At 43.7% G+C, this 16,892-nt stretch overlaps 1 protein-coding gene across 1 annotated transcript in view; it reads right to left on the reverse strand.

Moving 5' to 3' along the window:
* Positions 1 to 16,892, reverse strand: part of HUWE1 (HECT, UBA and WWE domain containing E3 ubiquitin protein ligase 1) — a 1,134,422-nt gene that overhangs the window by 147,976 nt on the left and 969,554 nt on the right. The window contains exon 51 of the mRNA XM_080273518.1: positions 996 to 1,424. Within this exon, the coding sequence (XP_080129644.1) occupies positions 996 to 1,424 (429 nt within the window). The remainder of the gene's footprint in view (positions 1 to 995; positions 1,425 to 16,892) is intronic.

The following is a 16,892-nucleotide window of genomic DNA, read 5'->3' on the forward strand; positions in this document are numbered from 1 at the left end:
CTTTGTGCCCCATACCATCTCTCATCTTCCTAAATCTTTCCTCTGTCTCCCTTTCATTTTCCACCATCCACTCACATGGTGTAGTGCTGCCTACTTTTTCCTTTCACTTTTCTCATTCTTTTTCTGTGTCTGCCCTCTTCTCTTCCTGTTACTCTTCTTTCCTTTTCAGGTGGCTTTACACTAAGTGACATGCCAAATGGTTCCCTGTAACCCAGAAATCCATTTACAAAGTTGGGTGGTAACCATATAACCAACCCACATACATTCCCTATGTGTCAACAAGTGGGTTGGCAGAGGGTTAGTGCCCCTCCCAATACAACTAACTCAAAGACAAACGACCACCTCTTATGGGATTGTAGTGTCTGGCTGTAGACAGACACAGATAATTTCAAATGTTTGAATGAAAATTAATTGGAGTTATGGTATCTCTCAGAAGTATAGGACAGATGACCCGTCAACATGTCGTAAAAATACCACCGCTAATACCAATACACCAGTCCTGTATGAAACAGCCTTAGCATGTATTCAATATGGATGGTGGGTGTTAGTGCCGAAGTGGTGACATGTGGAGGTGTAGGAGGACTACTGGGCCTTGGGATAGGCTACTGTCCCCAAGAAATAGGCCCTGGGCCTTTGCCTAGAGTCAGACACATAAAAAAAAATAAAAAATAAAAATAAAAAATAAAAACACTGAAAATAGTTCAACATTTGCAATGTCATATTGTTTTTGCTGTAGCCTACCACCTGTCTGAAACAGAAGGAAAAGTAAAAAGATAATGGTAACTTATCATGAAACATCTTAATGATGGGCAGCAGGAAACTGGCCATTTCAGGTGGGTGCTCCTAGAGATCTTCTGCTGAGTTTCAGATGAAGGACTGACTCACAACGCCTGAACAAAAGATCTCTGGGAGCAACTGACTGAAGAAGCATATTTCCTACAGTCCATCATGTGAATGTCTAGATGATTCTGAGGCCTCAACAACATACATCTTACCAGTTATTTCATTATCAACATCCATGGCCTCAGTAGCAGGCTGGGAAGTTTCTTGCTGAGTTCCTGATGATGCATTGGTAGCACTGTCTGCTTCTAAGTTGGGTACATTTATCAGCACCACTGGAAGGTCTCGTTCACTGTGTTCCAACTGTTGCAATTGCTGCTGTGGCTCTGACTGCTGCTGTGCCTGTGCCTGTGGTTGTGGTGCTGAGGTGTCATTTGACTGTGTGGTCTCATTCCTGGAGGCAGGCTGTTGATTCTGGGTGCTCTCAGTCTCTGGGTTCTCCTGGATCATGGCAGTAGGTTGCTGCTGGGTGGAGGAATCTGACACTGCTGGTTGGTCCCCTGCGCTGGCCTGGTCCTGCTCTGTAGTGTCCTGCTGCCCACTACTGCTACCTCGCTCACCATTACTGTTACTTGCTTGAGTACCTGCAAACAAATTGTATATAAAGTACATATGACACTCAACATCTGTACAGTATATACTGATTATGAAATTATATATAAAGTACACATGACACTCAACATCTGCAAATACTGATTACACTGTAGTAATAAACTAAATACAGTACTGCAGTAGTTTATCTGCAAGAAAAAAAAGAAAAAACTTTGGGGGGTAAAAAGGAAATGAAATAATAAAGACCCTCAACCAACTGAAATATAGTAGTATATTTATCTCCAAATATATCTCATTTACCTTTAAAGATCATCTCCAGACATCATGGCATGAATGCAGGGAGGTCCCTGAGTACCATAAAGTAAGTCTTCATATGGAGTTCTATGACATGATCTCACTTAAAAACATGGGCAGCAATGATGTATTACACCTCCTGTAGTTTGACCACTGATGATGCATTATCTTACTGTAATCTGGGCACGGATGATGCACAACAACTACAGTAAAAGTCCTGTATTACGAATGGCAAGGGACCGAGGGTCTTTTGGACTACTCTCTCTCTCTCTCTCTTTCTTTTTTTTAACTACTGGGAGGGACATTAGAAACAAGTACAGGTCGGGGTGCTCACCATCCACACACTCGATGTAGTGCTGCTTTGGATGTCTGCCCTTTACTCTCTTCCTTCTTTCCTTTCTCATCTGTCTTTCTTTCCTTCATTCTTTTCTCTTCCTTCTGCCTACGGGTGACTTTGTAGTCCATCTTTTGTCTTTCTTTCCTTCACTCATTCCACTTCCTTCTGCCTATGGATGGCTCTACACCGAGTGACATGGCAAATGATTCCTGTATACCAGGAAACCATTTACTACACTGGGTGGTAACCATATAACCTAATTATGGCACCTGGTGGTTTAGTGGGTAATTAAGGCGCTCCAACTGGATTGAGCCGGAGTAGGTTCATATCCTAGGGGTGGTTGGGGTTTATTGCTCACATAATGCCACTCAGGGATGAATAAGGCTGGTCAGTCTCATCTTAAATGCCAGGACCAACTCGCCAACCCCCGGGCTCCTACGTGCCTCCTGGAGCAACACTGGATTGGATGATGAATGAATGAATGAATAAATGAAAAAAACTTCCTGTACACCAGGAAACTGTTTACTATGCTGGGTGGTAACCATATAACCATATTTTGGCGCCTGGTGGTTTAGTGGGTAATTATTGTGCTCCAATCAGATTAAGCCAGTGAAGGTTTATATCCAAGGGATGGTTGGGGTTTATTGCTCACGTAATACCACTCAGGGATGATGAGGTTGATCACTCTCATCTTAAATGTCAGGACCAACTGCCTAGCCCTGGGCTCCTACACTCCTCATGGGGCAATGTAGGATTGGATGATGGATGGATGGATGAATAACAATAATCCATCCATCCATCCATCATCCAATCTTACGTTGCCCCTTAAGAAGCATAGGAGCCTGGAGCTAGGCAAGTTGGTCATGACACTTAAGATGAGAGTGACCAGCGTCACTCATCCCTTAGTGGCATTACGTGAGCAATCAACCCCAACCACCCCTTGGATATAAACCTTCACTGGCTCAATCCGATTAGAGCGATGTAATTATCCACTAAACCACCAGGCACCATAAATTGGTTATATAGTTACTACCCAACATAGTAAATGGTTCCTTGGTGTACAAGAAACCATTTGGCTTGTCACTCAGTGTGGAGTCACCCATAGACAGAAGGAAGAGGAAAGGATGAAGGAAAGAAAGACACAAGAGGAAGGAAGGAAGGAAAGAAAGACAGAAGAGGAAGGAAGGAAGGAAGGAAGGAAGGAAGGAAGGAAGGAAAGAAGGAAAGAAGGAAGGAAGGAAAGAAGGAAGAAAGGAAAGGGCAGTCACCCGAGAGCAGCCCTACAACAAGTGAGTGGATGGTGAGTGCCCTCACATACCACCAAGCAATGATAATAATAATAATAATAATAATAACAATACACAAATGACAACGATTACATGGATGTGCAATGCGTCCTTGAACACGAGGCCTGGAGGGGGGGGAAGGGTAGGTTTATGATGGAAGAGTTGAGAGGAAGGATGGGACTGGAGTGACCTGGTGTTATGAAGAGGAGTGGTTGACTGAGATGGTTTGGGCATGTGGAGAGAATGAGGGATGACAGCTGAGTGCAGAAAGAAAGAGGTGTGATACTTGGACGTTGGGTTGTGAAAGGCAAACCAAAAAAGACTTGGGATGAGGACACAGACTGTGACCTCAGTGAAAAGGAGACTGAATGGGGAGGCTGCCAGAGATAGAGCAGTATGGAGAGCTGCCATTGGATGACCGAGGCAAATGCCAGCAAGCATGTTGATGTCTTTATCAACAAAACAAATAATAATAATCAGGCTGCTTAGTTGTCAAACGTGCAAATTATTCTCAAAGAATTCACTACACACACACACACACACACACAGGTCACTGACAGAGACAGAGCTCCTTGTTGACTGTGGGGAAATAATCGCCCGATCAGTGTCAAAAAGGAGACCAGCCTACTGTGATCATGTGAATGAGTGAGTGAATGATGGTCCCGTTGGATATTAGTAAAACAAAACGCAGGTTTCCATCATAAAAAGAGTACAAGACATGGTGGAAGTACAAAGGTTCTGTATGGTTGCATTACGGCAGTGACGGATACTTCATAGTTTACATATGGTGGTGGGGAATTTGTGGGCTTCTCCGATGAAGATATGGCTAAAGGAAGTGCTAAACTGAATCAAACAAGAGTAGCAGGAGTGGTGAAAATGGCAAAGAGGAATGTCCAGGAGTTAAAAAAGGTATGGTCAATAGTTAGAGAGATGCAGGAATGGACCTTAGAACGGGAGAAAGAGATCAAAGTACTGAAAAGTTAAAAAAAAGTATGCATACACAGTGCTGAACAAGAAAGAGAAGTTACAGAATTAATAGTGAGTAACGAATCTGCCTCAAATGAAACAGAACAGCTCAATAGGGAAAATAAGAGATTGGAAGAAGAAAGGGTCAGGATGAAAAGTAAACTACAGTAGGTACTCACATTGAGTGAGTTCAAAGTACGTGATCCTCATTGTATGGGAGGACCTATTTTTTCCAAATTTTAGTGCATTTTTTTATAGTATGCGAACTGAACTCGTAGTAGGTGAGACGGCAGCGAAGAGTGGCTCAAATCCAGGGTTTACCCCGAGCACGCAACATTGCCACCCCAAGAAGCGCCAACCACCAGTGATGGGGAGTGGAGACTTGTCGATGATGAAGCTCACCCAGGTACTGTGTGCCCTAGATAAATTCAGGGAAGAATTCCAGAACATCAAACACTGTCAGTTGCGAGTGGAGGAAGTGATGACTTCACTTTGAAGGGTTTATGAACGAAGTGAGTGCATTTGCTGATGAAAGTGTCGAAAGTGCTGATGACGAGAGTGGTGTGTCGGGTGGTGTGGTGGGTGGTGCAGTAGGGGAATGCTAGGGTTCCGAGAAAATTCGCCATCAAGTCAATTCGACGTCAGACAATAATTAACTTGTTAATTCCTCACTGCAGTTGCCTTTGAATACATATTCTAGTGTCATCCATAGCTGTCTTCATTAATGACAGCAAATTGTCTTGTTATTGTTGTGATGGCAAAATGATGACAGCAAATTCTCCCGAAACCCACGCTAGGTGCCTCACCCTGCCTCGGATCCCCTTCTTATCTCCATTAAGTCTGTTGCCCTCTTGGGTTAAGGTGAGCAGCCATATTCTTGTTGGTTTAGTTAAGCCACATCCTTGTAATACTTAGGTCTGAAAGGAGTCTCAAGGGTTGCCCATGAAAGGGGGTGCCGCCCATATGTAATTTTTCCCATAAGTTTATGTATTCAGAGTATGCAAATTTCTAGTATGCGACGTCCTCTGCCGCCCATATACTGTACTTGCGTACTATACGTGCATACTGTAGATGGGTACGAAAGATCAAGGATGCAAGACGAGCACATTAAGGAAATCAAGGAGTAACATATGGGGTGGAAGAAAATTCAAGAGGAAGGAAACATAAATTTGAAAGAGATTTAGAACAACAGTGCAAGGAGAAGGTGGAGAAAGAAGTGGTTAGGGTACTAAGAAGTAGAGAATCTTTAGTCAGGGATGTAGCAGATAAGAAAAAAATGCGCGATAATTTCAGGTGTAAAAAAAAAAAATGTATGACAGTAAGATCAGAAAGGGAAAGAGAAGTACTGAGTATAGGTAAAGAGATATCATCAGTAGTTATGGAGGGTAACAACGAAGCTCAAGAAGAGACTGAAGAAGCGTTTAGGTTAGGAACGTACAAGGAAGGAGGGGCGAGGCCACTTAGTTTAATCGCAGGTAATGGTAAATGAAAGCATCAACAGAACATGGAAATTATCAGACACAGAGGAGTTCAAAAATGTTTGGATAAGGAGAGCTGCAAATGAGGAAGAAAGAGCTAAACTGAAGGAGCTAGTAAAGGAAGCAAAGGCAAAAAACACACAGAGAATGGAGGAAGAGAACACAATGTTCTATTGGAGAGTTATGGATCAGAAATTGAGGAAGTGGTACCAACGGACAGAAAGAGAGAGGAGGGAATAAAAAACAACACAAAAAGTTTGAAAGTGGCATATACTAATGTTGATGGTTTAATATCGGCAAGGTTAGAAATCAACAATTTCTTAAGGGTACATGAACCAGATATTATGTGCTTTGTAGAGACCAAGTTAAGAGAGGATACTGATATCCATATGGGAGATGGTAAATACAAACTGTGGAGAAGAGACAGAAAAGAAAAAACGGGAGGAGGAGTGATGATAGCAGTGAAGAACAACATAAATGTGGATACTGTGGAAATGGGAGATGGCAGGGCTGAGGTGATAAATATGAAAAAAAGAACTTGGACAGAATGGCAAGAGAGACACTGCAGTAGTATAAGGTGCTACCCAAAAATTCCAGTAATTTGAACAGAGGGAGCCAACTGTTTGCAGTTCTGCCTTTTGCCACTAGGAGGAGTCAGCAGCACCCCTTGTGTGTCAGTGTGGCCCTGACCGTGTCTGCGAGTGGACGTGTTATTGGCTTACGCTTCCTACTGTAACATGGTGTGTTGGTGGTTTGGTGGTTTTGCAATGGCAGACCTCATGGAACAAAGAACCTGCATCATCATCTGCTTCAAGATCAACAAGACGGCTGCAGAAACTCACCGGTTGCTTCAGCAAGCCTTTGGTGACAATGCCATGTCCCAAGGCGGCAAATTTTTCTGGTACATGCGGTTCAAGGAATGATGAAAAAAGCGCGTCACATTCTAAGCAATGTCAAGTCGATGTTGATTGTTTTCTTTTGATATCCATGGGATTGTTCACAAGGAATTCATCCCACCTGGTCAATCTGTCAGGAGAAAGTTTTACTGTGAAATTTTGCAGCATCTGAGGGAGAACATCCGCTGCAATCGTCCAGAACAGTGGAAGAAGAAATATTGGGTCCTACATCATGACAACGTCCCCGCCCACAAATTAACTGTTGTACGGCAGTTCCTGGCTTCCGCTAACATGGTACTCACTTCCCACCCACCCTATTTGCCTGACCTTGCCCCCTGAGACTTTTTCCTATTTCCCAAGCTGAAATTACGACTGAAAGGGCGTTGATTTGACTCAACTGAGGAGATCCAGACAGAATCGCAGAAGGTGCTCAAGACCATCATGCCTGAAGCCTTCCAGGGATGCATGGACTCATGGAAAAAACGCCAGGACCGTTGTATACATGTCAAAGGGGACTACTTCGAAGGTGGCAGTGTAACTTACTTTCCTACAATATGCAAATTACTGGAACTTTTGGGTAGCACATCGTATGTTCCCCCTACCATAAAGGCATAGTATGACGACGAATACCAGGAGATGCCAGACAAGGTTAGTTATCTACAGAAAGTGACTGAGAAAAGCAACAACATAATTCTGATGGGGGATTTTAATTGTAAATAGGTGAACTGGGAGGAATGAGATTCATGAGGCAATAAACATTCATGGGGTACTATACTGTTAAATATAGCAATGAATAATGTAATGACCCAGTGGGTCAAAGAAGAGACACAATTCTGAGGTAATGACACACCAGCAAGACTAGATTTACTGCTAACCAAAGAACCTGAAGTAACTGAACCTTTGAAGTATCTGTGTCCTATAGGACAAAGTGATCATGTGGTCACTGAGTTCCAGATGATAAAAGGGAATGTGGTGCCAAGAGATGAGCTTTATAGGCAGGGAAGATACAACTCTGGCAAAGCACACTTTACAGGACTGGGGAAAGTTTTCGAAAATGCAGACTGGAGAAACTTTAGAGAAACAAGAGATATACAGAGGAAGTGCAATATCTTTCTAGACCTCTATAATTTGGGAGTGGAAAAATATGTGCCAGGAGTAAGTGGGAAAGAAAGCAAGAAAAAGGAGTGGTTTAATGGGTGTATGACAGCAAAAAAAGACAGGGACATTGCATGGAACAACTGGAGAAAGATAGGTAATAATAGAACAAAGGAAGAATACAGAAGAACTAGGAATGGATATACAAGAATACATAGAAAGGAAGAATGGACCTTTGAAAAAGGTATAACTGACAAATGTAAAGAAGAACCCAAATTGTTTTACAAATTTGTTAATGGCATATTGAAACAAAAGGAAAGAATCACTAAACTGAAAGTAGAAGGAGAGGTCTATAAAGATGCAGCAATACAAGCTGAAATAATGAACAAATGTTTCCAATTGGTTTTCACTAAAGAAAAGGATTTTGTGGAGGGGGAGGGAATGACTAGAAATGTAGTGATAAATGATATAAAAGTGAAAGTGCAGGCAGTGCATAAATTACTGGAAACTCAAGATGTAAGGAAAGCCCAAGGACCAGACGGAATCTTTAATTGGGTACTGAAGGAATGCAGAAAATGACTGGCGGATAAGATTCACAGTTCAGTTGTGTGTTCTCTGGAAGAGGGAAAAATGCCTCGGGAATGGAAGTGGGCCAGTGTGGTACCAACTTATAAGGGAGGAAACAAGGAAGAAACCCTGAATTATAGACCAGTGTCCTTGACTAGCATCGTCGCAGAAGTGTGTGAGAAAATCCTGAAAGACAGAAGGATAAAAAATATCCAGAGGAGATGAACATTTTGGCTGAAAGTCAGTTTGGATTCAGAAGTGGAAGGTCATGTGTTTCCTATTTCTTGAGCTTTCATTCAAGTGCAATTGACGTCCTACAGGAGAGAGTCAGTTGGGTGGATTGTGTGTATTTATGTTTGGAGAAAGCCTCTGGCATGGTACCCCACGAGTGACTAATGTGGAAATTGGGACACATAGGAGGGCTGAAAGGAAACCTCCTGGAGTGGATGCGAGACTTCTATAGAGACAGACAAATGAGAAGAGTAATAAAAGACAGGATGTCTGGATGGAGGAAGGTAACAAGTGGAGTTCCATAGGGCTCGGTGTTTGCTCCAGTACTGTTCCCGATTTACGTAAACAATATGGTAGATGGAATGAACAGTTATGCAAGTCCATCTGCTGATGATGCAAAGATTTTGACGAAAGCAGAAGTTGAGGAAGACTGTAAAATACTGCAGGAGGACCTGGATAGGATTCATGAATGGAGCCAGATGTGGGAAAAGAAATTCAATGCAAAAAAATGGAAAATATTGGAAATGGGTAAAAGTACAGTACCAAGAGGCCATCACTGAATTATCTGATGGGTAATGAACCAATCACAAAAGTGAGAGAAGAGAAAGATTTGCGAGTGCTGGTCCAAGATAGTTTGTCACCTGAAAAACACATTAACCAGACAGTTAGAGAGACATATAAACTTTTGACTAACATAGGAGTAGCATTTCATTGCATGGATGAGGAGATGATGAAAAAATTGACAGTGGCCATGATCCACCCCAGGTTGGAATATGCAATTGTGACGTGGTCCCCACACAAAAAGAAAGATATAAACAAGATCGAGAGAATGCAAAGAACAGTAACCAAGATGGTCCCTAACCTGGCAAATCTGTCGTACAGAGAGAGACTGGAAAAGCTGGATCTGCCTTCCTTAGAGGAATGGAGAGAGAGGGGCGACATGATTGCAGTGTTCAGGGCCATGATGGGAGTAGATAAAACTGACATAAAAGATCTGTTTGTATGGGATACAAGAGTAACAAGAAGACACATAACGAAATTGAAAAAACCAAGCTGCTTGAAGGCTATCAAGAAATACAGTAATGCCCCGATATGATACCCCAAGATGCGATACCCTGGCTTAGTGATGGGGGTACAACCACCACCAGGCCCTGATACCCAATAGGAGAGTTCCAGTTTAACAATGGGCCCTCTGATGTCACGCCCACAGACAACGAGATGAAATTTTGAATTGCATGCGTTCCCGCGGCCAGTTGAGCCCGCCCGCCTCCCAGAATGTCCAGAAATGCTCATGCAGGCCCCAAGACCACCGCTCACACCGCGCTCACCCATATTGCTCATCTTGGACTGGTTCGAGTGAGGATCTCCCTTACGCTCGCCCACCATGCGTCGTGTTACTTCACCTATATTACGCAAGTTGCTATTGTAGTGCATTGTAACTGTGTTCAAGCAGTACCGTGAGTAGGGCAGTGATACTAATCGTGTGAGGAGTGCAATACTGTGTGATTTTTTGGCCCAAATAAATGAGATAATGTCTGGTAAGGGTGCTGCACATGGTGGGGCTAGTGGCGGTGGTAGTGGAGGCCCTAGCCCTGGTGGTGCTGGTGACGTTCCCGTGAAGCGTGCATGTAAGACTGTGTCACTGGAGGTGAAACCGGAAATCCTTAAGCAACATGACAAAGGTGAAGGTGAGTGTTCTATCGTCTCGGCTCTCCACCTGGCCCAGTAGACTGTCTCCACCATCATCAAGAAGAAGGAGGCCATTAAGGCTGCTGCTGGGGAGGTTGCAACTTTATCCGCCTCCCATATCAACCGCCAGCGACAGCCTGCAATGGAGGAGCTGGAGCGGATGTTGCACACGTGGGTGGAAGATCAGAAATGACACAAGGCACCCATGAGCCAAGCCATAATATGTACAAAGGCTCTCTCACTCTGGGACGAGCTGAAGGTCAGGCATGAGCTTGATGAAAGCGACACCTTTAAGGCGAGCCATGGGTGATATGACCAGTTCAAGAGGCAGGCAAATCTCCACCACGTGAAGATGTACGGTTTGGCGGCGAGTGCAGATACGGTGGCGACGGCAGCGTTTCCTTACAAGCTGAAATGCATCATCACAGAGAGTGGCTATAGTGCAAAGCAGGTTCTGAATTTTGATGAGACCTGGCTCTTTTGGAAGAGAATGTCCTCCAAGACGTATCTTGCAATGGAGGAAAGGTTTACGTCAGGATTCAAGGCCTCAAAGGATGACATTCCTGCTTGGGGACAATACTGAGGGCGACCTCAAGTTGATGCTGCTCCTAGTCTACCACTCTGAGAACCCCAGGGCTCTGGTGGGGTATGTTAAGGAGAACCTTGGGGTTATCTGTAAGTCGAACAGGAATTCTTGGTTGACTTCAGATACCTGTTTGTCCTATTTCCACTCGTACCTCTCTCGTGTGCTGAAGAGGTATGCGTCGCGTGAAAATTTGGCGAACATATTTCTCATGGTGGTGGACAATGTGCCTAGCCACCCGCCCGTGATGAAGGAATAGGCCAGCAATATTGAGGTGGTGTTCCTGCCCCCCAACACCACATCATTGTTGCAGCCAATGTACCAAGGGGTGATTGTAGCCTTTAATGCTTACTAACTCTGAAGAACGATTAAGCAGTTGGTAAGGGCCTCTGACAGTGATGAATAGACAACAGTGCAGCAGTTTTGGAGGGGGTATAACATACGCCATGCCCTTGAGAAGATAACTGCTGCATGGGATGAGGTTACCCAGGCAACAACGAACAGTGTTTGGTGGAAGCTGTGGCCAGAGTGTGTTCACTCCTTCACTGGCTTCCCAGAGGGCGTGCAACCTCCGCCTGTCCAGCGTGTGCAGCAGGACTTTGTCAAACTGTCGCACGAGGTGGGTTTCAGGGAGGTCGACGAGGAAGACGTGGAGGAGGTTCTAGAGAGTCACAGGGAGGAGCTCAGCAACCAGAAGCTCCTCAATATGGAGATCCAGCAGGCACACCACGAGGCAAAGGAGGAGGAGGTTGTGCCTGAGGTTTGAGTTCTCAACATCAAAATCCTGAAGGAGATGCTAACAGAGCTGGATGAGATAACTGACCTAATGCACACAGACGACCCCCCCCCCCAGGACAAAGCAGGGACACAGTTAATTGGATCGAGGAGGAGATGAAAGTCTACAGGACAATGCTGGAGGAGAAGAAAAGGGCGGCCTGGCAGACTATGATCATTCATTCATTCACAGCCTTCTTTAAGCAGGCCTCCACCTGGCCAGCAAGTCACACAGTACAGTACACCCTCATTATCGACAGGGGTTAGGTACCTAAGATACTCGTCGATGCCTAAAACCATTGATACAGATTTTCGTCTGGTCAGGTACCCTCGTTTATATATTTTGGTATCCTTTCAATCACTCGTATGTAATATGCAATTTTGTTTTAGTGTTTCTTAGAAATAAATTAGTTAGGCAATTGAAAAACTGAATATCATAATAAATCTACTTATATTCAGTAAATAATTATGGAAAAAATAGCATAATCTCTGATGTTGATGCGTAGTGGTGGTACACTGGACCACAACTTGTAATGGCTGCTGTATTGTCACTTCTCTCTCCACTTACACCTCACTCCATCTAAAAATAAAAGGCGATACCAGCAGTTGTAGCCATCCATACGTTTACATAACCGTGTTAAAAAAAAAAAAAAAAAAAAAAAAAAAAAAAAAGCAGCAGCAGCAGTGGTGGTCATTCATCCGTTCTAATAACTGAGAGTGTGAGGCAAGTGTTACGTTAGATCAGCTGTTCGCACCGATCTTCACAACACACGCGTGGTGCTGCTAGCTCACACCAGAGAGACCACGCTCTCCCATTTACTTTCATTCTCAAGAGCTTCCTTTCATTCTTGTATTCCATTTCTCCCAGACCTAAATTTTCACGACTGTATGGCAGTTTGTGCTATCAAAGATGAATCTTAGCCTAGCTTTCGCTAGGATCTTCTTTTAGGAAAATTCAACTCTCCTTATGCTCGTATATTTCATATTTAATCTCAGCTTAACTTTTGCAAGAAATATCCTTTATTGACAAAAAATCCAAATCGTCTTTAACATTATAACAAATTCTATATCTTAAACAGTAAACTATACAGAAATGTAATTCTGCTCACCATTCAGTTTATTGTAGTGCTGTCAGTTTTTGGAGACTGGTATGAAGAAGTGCTCAATTTTGGTCTGAGATATTTCCCTCCTCATAGATCGCTGAATCTCCACGTAGGGCATCATGGCACTTTCCAGCAACCTCTTCGCTTTTAAGTGACCTCTCATGCAATGGATCTATTTCAAACAGAAGATCAGTGAGGGCCCGTGTCATTCTTAACACTTCTCCTAAGTTTTCCAGAGTAAGTGTGGGGAGCTGTTCCTCTTCTAGTTCATCCTCAACCTGCTCTCGATCCTCGATGAGTTGTTCTAGTTCCTTATCTGTCAGGGCTTCACCAGCATGTCCCAGAAGTTCATCTTCTATCTCCTCAGGTCGTAAATTTGAAAAATCGTCACCACCAACTTCATGAGCCAGCTTCACGATGTTGCGTAACTGGGGAACAATAGAGAGGAATCCTTGGAAATCGTTTACGACGTCAGGCCATAATTTTCTCCAACACGAGTTCACACATTTTGTTGTCAACTTGTCATGACCTTCTTTAATGAAAGCTATGCACTGGGCGATATTATACTGCCTCCATATTTCCCTGCTTGTGGCCTCACTTTTCTCATCAAGAGACTCCCTGATCATGGCAAATGTTTTCTCTGCATATTTTGCTTTGAAAACGGCGATGACTCCCTGATCCATTGGTTGCAAAACTGAGGTTGTATTCTTGGCGAGGAAGACAACCTCAACGTTGGGGTGGGCAAATTTTAAACTTTCTGGATGCCCAGGGCAGTTGTCCAAAACAAGTAAAACTTTAAATTCCATTCTCAGGTTTGCCAGATATTTTTCCACAGTTGTGGAACCAATCAAGAAACAATTCATCTGTCATCCATGCTTTCTTGTTTGATCGGTAAAACACAGGCAAGAGGTTCATGTCTCTATTTTTTAAAGCACGTGGACATTTGGAATGATACAGGAGCATGGGTTTTATCATATGTCCTGCTGCATTACCACACAACAGCACAGACACACGATCTTTTGCTGCTTTAAAGCCTGGCGCACTTTTCTCCTCCTTCGAAATGTACGTTCTTTTAGGCATTTTCTTCCACCACAGGCCTGTTTCGTCCGCATTAAACACTTGTTCAGGCATGTACCCTTTCTCCCTTATAAGTTCAGGAAAGTCACGTGGGTATGATTCTCCTGCTATCTGACCTGCTGATGCTGCTTCACCAGTCATCCTAATGTTATGTAGGCCATACCTTTTCTTAAAATTCTCGAACCAGCCCTTGCTGGCTGCAAATTTCTTTTGCCTAAAAGCACCAACATTACTAGGCCTATCACCATCGTCATTACTTTCATCACCATCATCACTATTTTCACCTGCCTCACTTTCATCACCATTATCTTCACCAACACCACTGCTTTCACCAGCAAACCGAGCATAGAGTTGTTTTGCTTTGTTTCTGATGAACTGGGAGTCTAGCGGCACGTGTCGGCGGTTTAAATCCTCAATCCAAATATTCAGTGCCTTTTCCATTTTCACCAAGGCATCATCTCTCACATGCATCGTTACTTTAGCCAATCCTGGTGTGCACGAAGCCCGAGCATCTTTAATGTCTTTTTCTCTCCGTTTTATGCCACGAACACTGGACTCATTCATGCCATACTCGCGACCAACTGCTGCATAGCTCATTCCACTTCTAAGTTTTTGTAATATTTCGTTCTTTACTTCCAGGGTAAGTACTTTCCTTGCTCTCTTAGGTGCCTTATTTCCAGTTGGAGTGTTACAAGGGCGCTTCGGAGCCATGATGATCACGAAAGCACGATAGATGTGGCCGAACACAATGTGAGAACAACAGACCAACGTGGACTGATGCTGTTGTTTGTCGGGTTGGCAGGAACATGCCGTGAGCAGCCAGACACACCTGGCGGGATGGCGCGCAAGCTTGCTAGGAGGTGCCAATACAATTCTTTATTTTTTTTATTTTTTTAATAATAATAATTTAAATAACTCCCATCGGAAAAAAAAAACGTCAATAATCAAATCCGTCGATAATGAGGGAGTACTGTATCTCCCCAGCCCTTGACCAGCAGATCATCTCCCCAGCCTTGAAACAGCAGAGAAACACCGAGGGACATCTCCCACCGAGGACGTGATCGGCCCGTTGTGCTGGACTTAACCTCCAGCCGATCCCCGTCTCCCACGTCACCTGTCTCACCAGTAAGGGATTCTGCCACTCCATCGCTGCCTTCCTCATCCCGGCCTCCATCTCCCTCACTACTTAGGCCACTGTCTCTGTCTCACTCGCCACGATGAGAGCCACTGCAACTGACTCCATCACTACCTGATCATTCATTGCAACGGTTTCCCTTGCCACCTCACCGGACATCACAGCTGTCTTCCTCACCACCTCCTCTATCATCGCATCGCACTCCATCGCCATCCCCAGAGCCATTGCATCGCACCCCATCGCCACGGCCTGAGCCAGCGCATCGCACTCCATCGCCTCCGCCTGAGTCATCGCATTGCACTCCTTAGCCACCCCCCTCTGACTCTCCCCTGGAGATCGGGCTTCAGGGCTTTGAGGAGGAGGACTGAGTGTCAAGGAGCACCACATGTCCCCTAACCTCGGAGGGGATAGCAGGGATGATTACCAGAACTGGACGAGGACTTACCAGAAGTAAGTGATGTGAGGTGTTTGAATTTTCTAACCTATTCCTTATGATTTTCAGGCTTTATTTGCTACTTTTAATGAGTTATTTACAGGTGTTAGGTTTAGGTTAGCTGCCCCGACAGCTGTTAGGCCATTTAGATTGCTTTTAAACCTGTTATTGGGCTCATCTGGGTGGGTTTTGGACATGGTTTGGGGGGAAACCCGAGGCTGGTAAATGGTCCATATTGAAATACTGTTCACATTAAAAGTAACCTGATATACGATACCCCGCCTAACGATGGGGTTTTACCTAACCAATTAGATCGTTAAACCAGGGTACGCCTGTATAGTTTTCGATTTAGATGTATAAATCTGTGGAACAGCCTGGACAAAGAGACTGTCCAGTCTAAAAACTTAAACGATTTCAAAGCAAAATTTGACTCATTCAGAAACAGAGATGGGACCCCACAGGTGTACCTCATTTCCCATATATCACAACTAGGTAAATACTGTACATACACACAACGATATCAAATGATACCCTAAGCTAAGAGGATTACAATATATGGAGAAGACACAGAAATTTAAGAAAATGAGGCAGAGACACACAACGATATCAAATGATACCCTAAGCTAAAAGGATTACAATATATGGAGAAGACACAGAAATTTAAGAAAATGAGGCAGAGTTATCTATCCATCTGTCTATGTATGGCCCGACGCCCTAATCCCGCAAAGGGTGTCTGCAGACAAAATGCCTCCAAGTCGCTCTGTCTCCTACCATTTGACTGCCCTCCCCCAACTCACTCCCCTCTCCCTCATATACCTCTCAACTCCATCCCTCCACCTCATCCTCAATCTCCCCTTCCCTCTCCCTCCCTCTACTTCACCTACGTACACCCTCTTAGTCAGTCTTTCACTCTCCATTCTCTCCACATGTCCAAACAACCTCAGTGTATTTCTCCTAATTTTCTCAATCACATGCATATCCACCCCACAATGGTCTTTCACTCCTTCATTCGTCAACAAAAAAAATTCTAAAAGTCAAATAGAACTAGATATACAGTATACTCAAAAGCAGAACTGACTGCGGTAGAGATTAATACATCTGATGGGAATGTAATTGTGGCAAATTTATATATGCCAACCAAAACAAACACTTGGTAAAGAGGCGAACATGAAGACCGGGCAGGAACTACAATTCAAAGTTTAAAAGCATTACTACATACAATGGAACAGTAATCTAAAAGAATTATATTAACTGGAGATTTCAATACAAATATAAATTGGAATACTCGAGATGTAAAAAGCTATGAAAGCTGTAGGGACCAAAAGCTCCTGGATCTCATGCAGGAGTTTTCCGAACACAACAAGTAGAAGAAATTACCAGAAAAAGAGGACTTGATGATCCATCAGTACTAGATCTTCCATTTACTGGGCAAGAAAATGACACTGACAATACTGTATAATATATCACCCTCCATTCGACAAAAGTGACCATACAGTATTAAATTGCAACTTCAGGACTGCATATGACATAGTTAACAATAATGAGAGCTACAAAAA

Source organism: Coenobita brevimanus, chromosome 55 (genome assembly GCF_032717465.1).
Source record: "Coenobita brevimanus isolate Jiangsu-jjx chromosome 55, ASM3271746v2, whole genome shotgun sequence".
Lineage (NCBI taxonomy): Eukaryota > Metazoa > Arthropoda > Malacostraca > Decapoda > Coenobitidae > Coenobita > Coenobita brevimanus.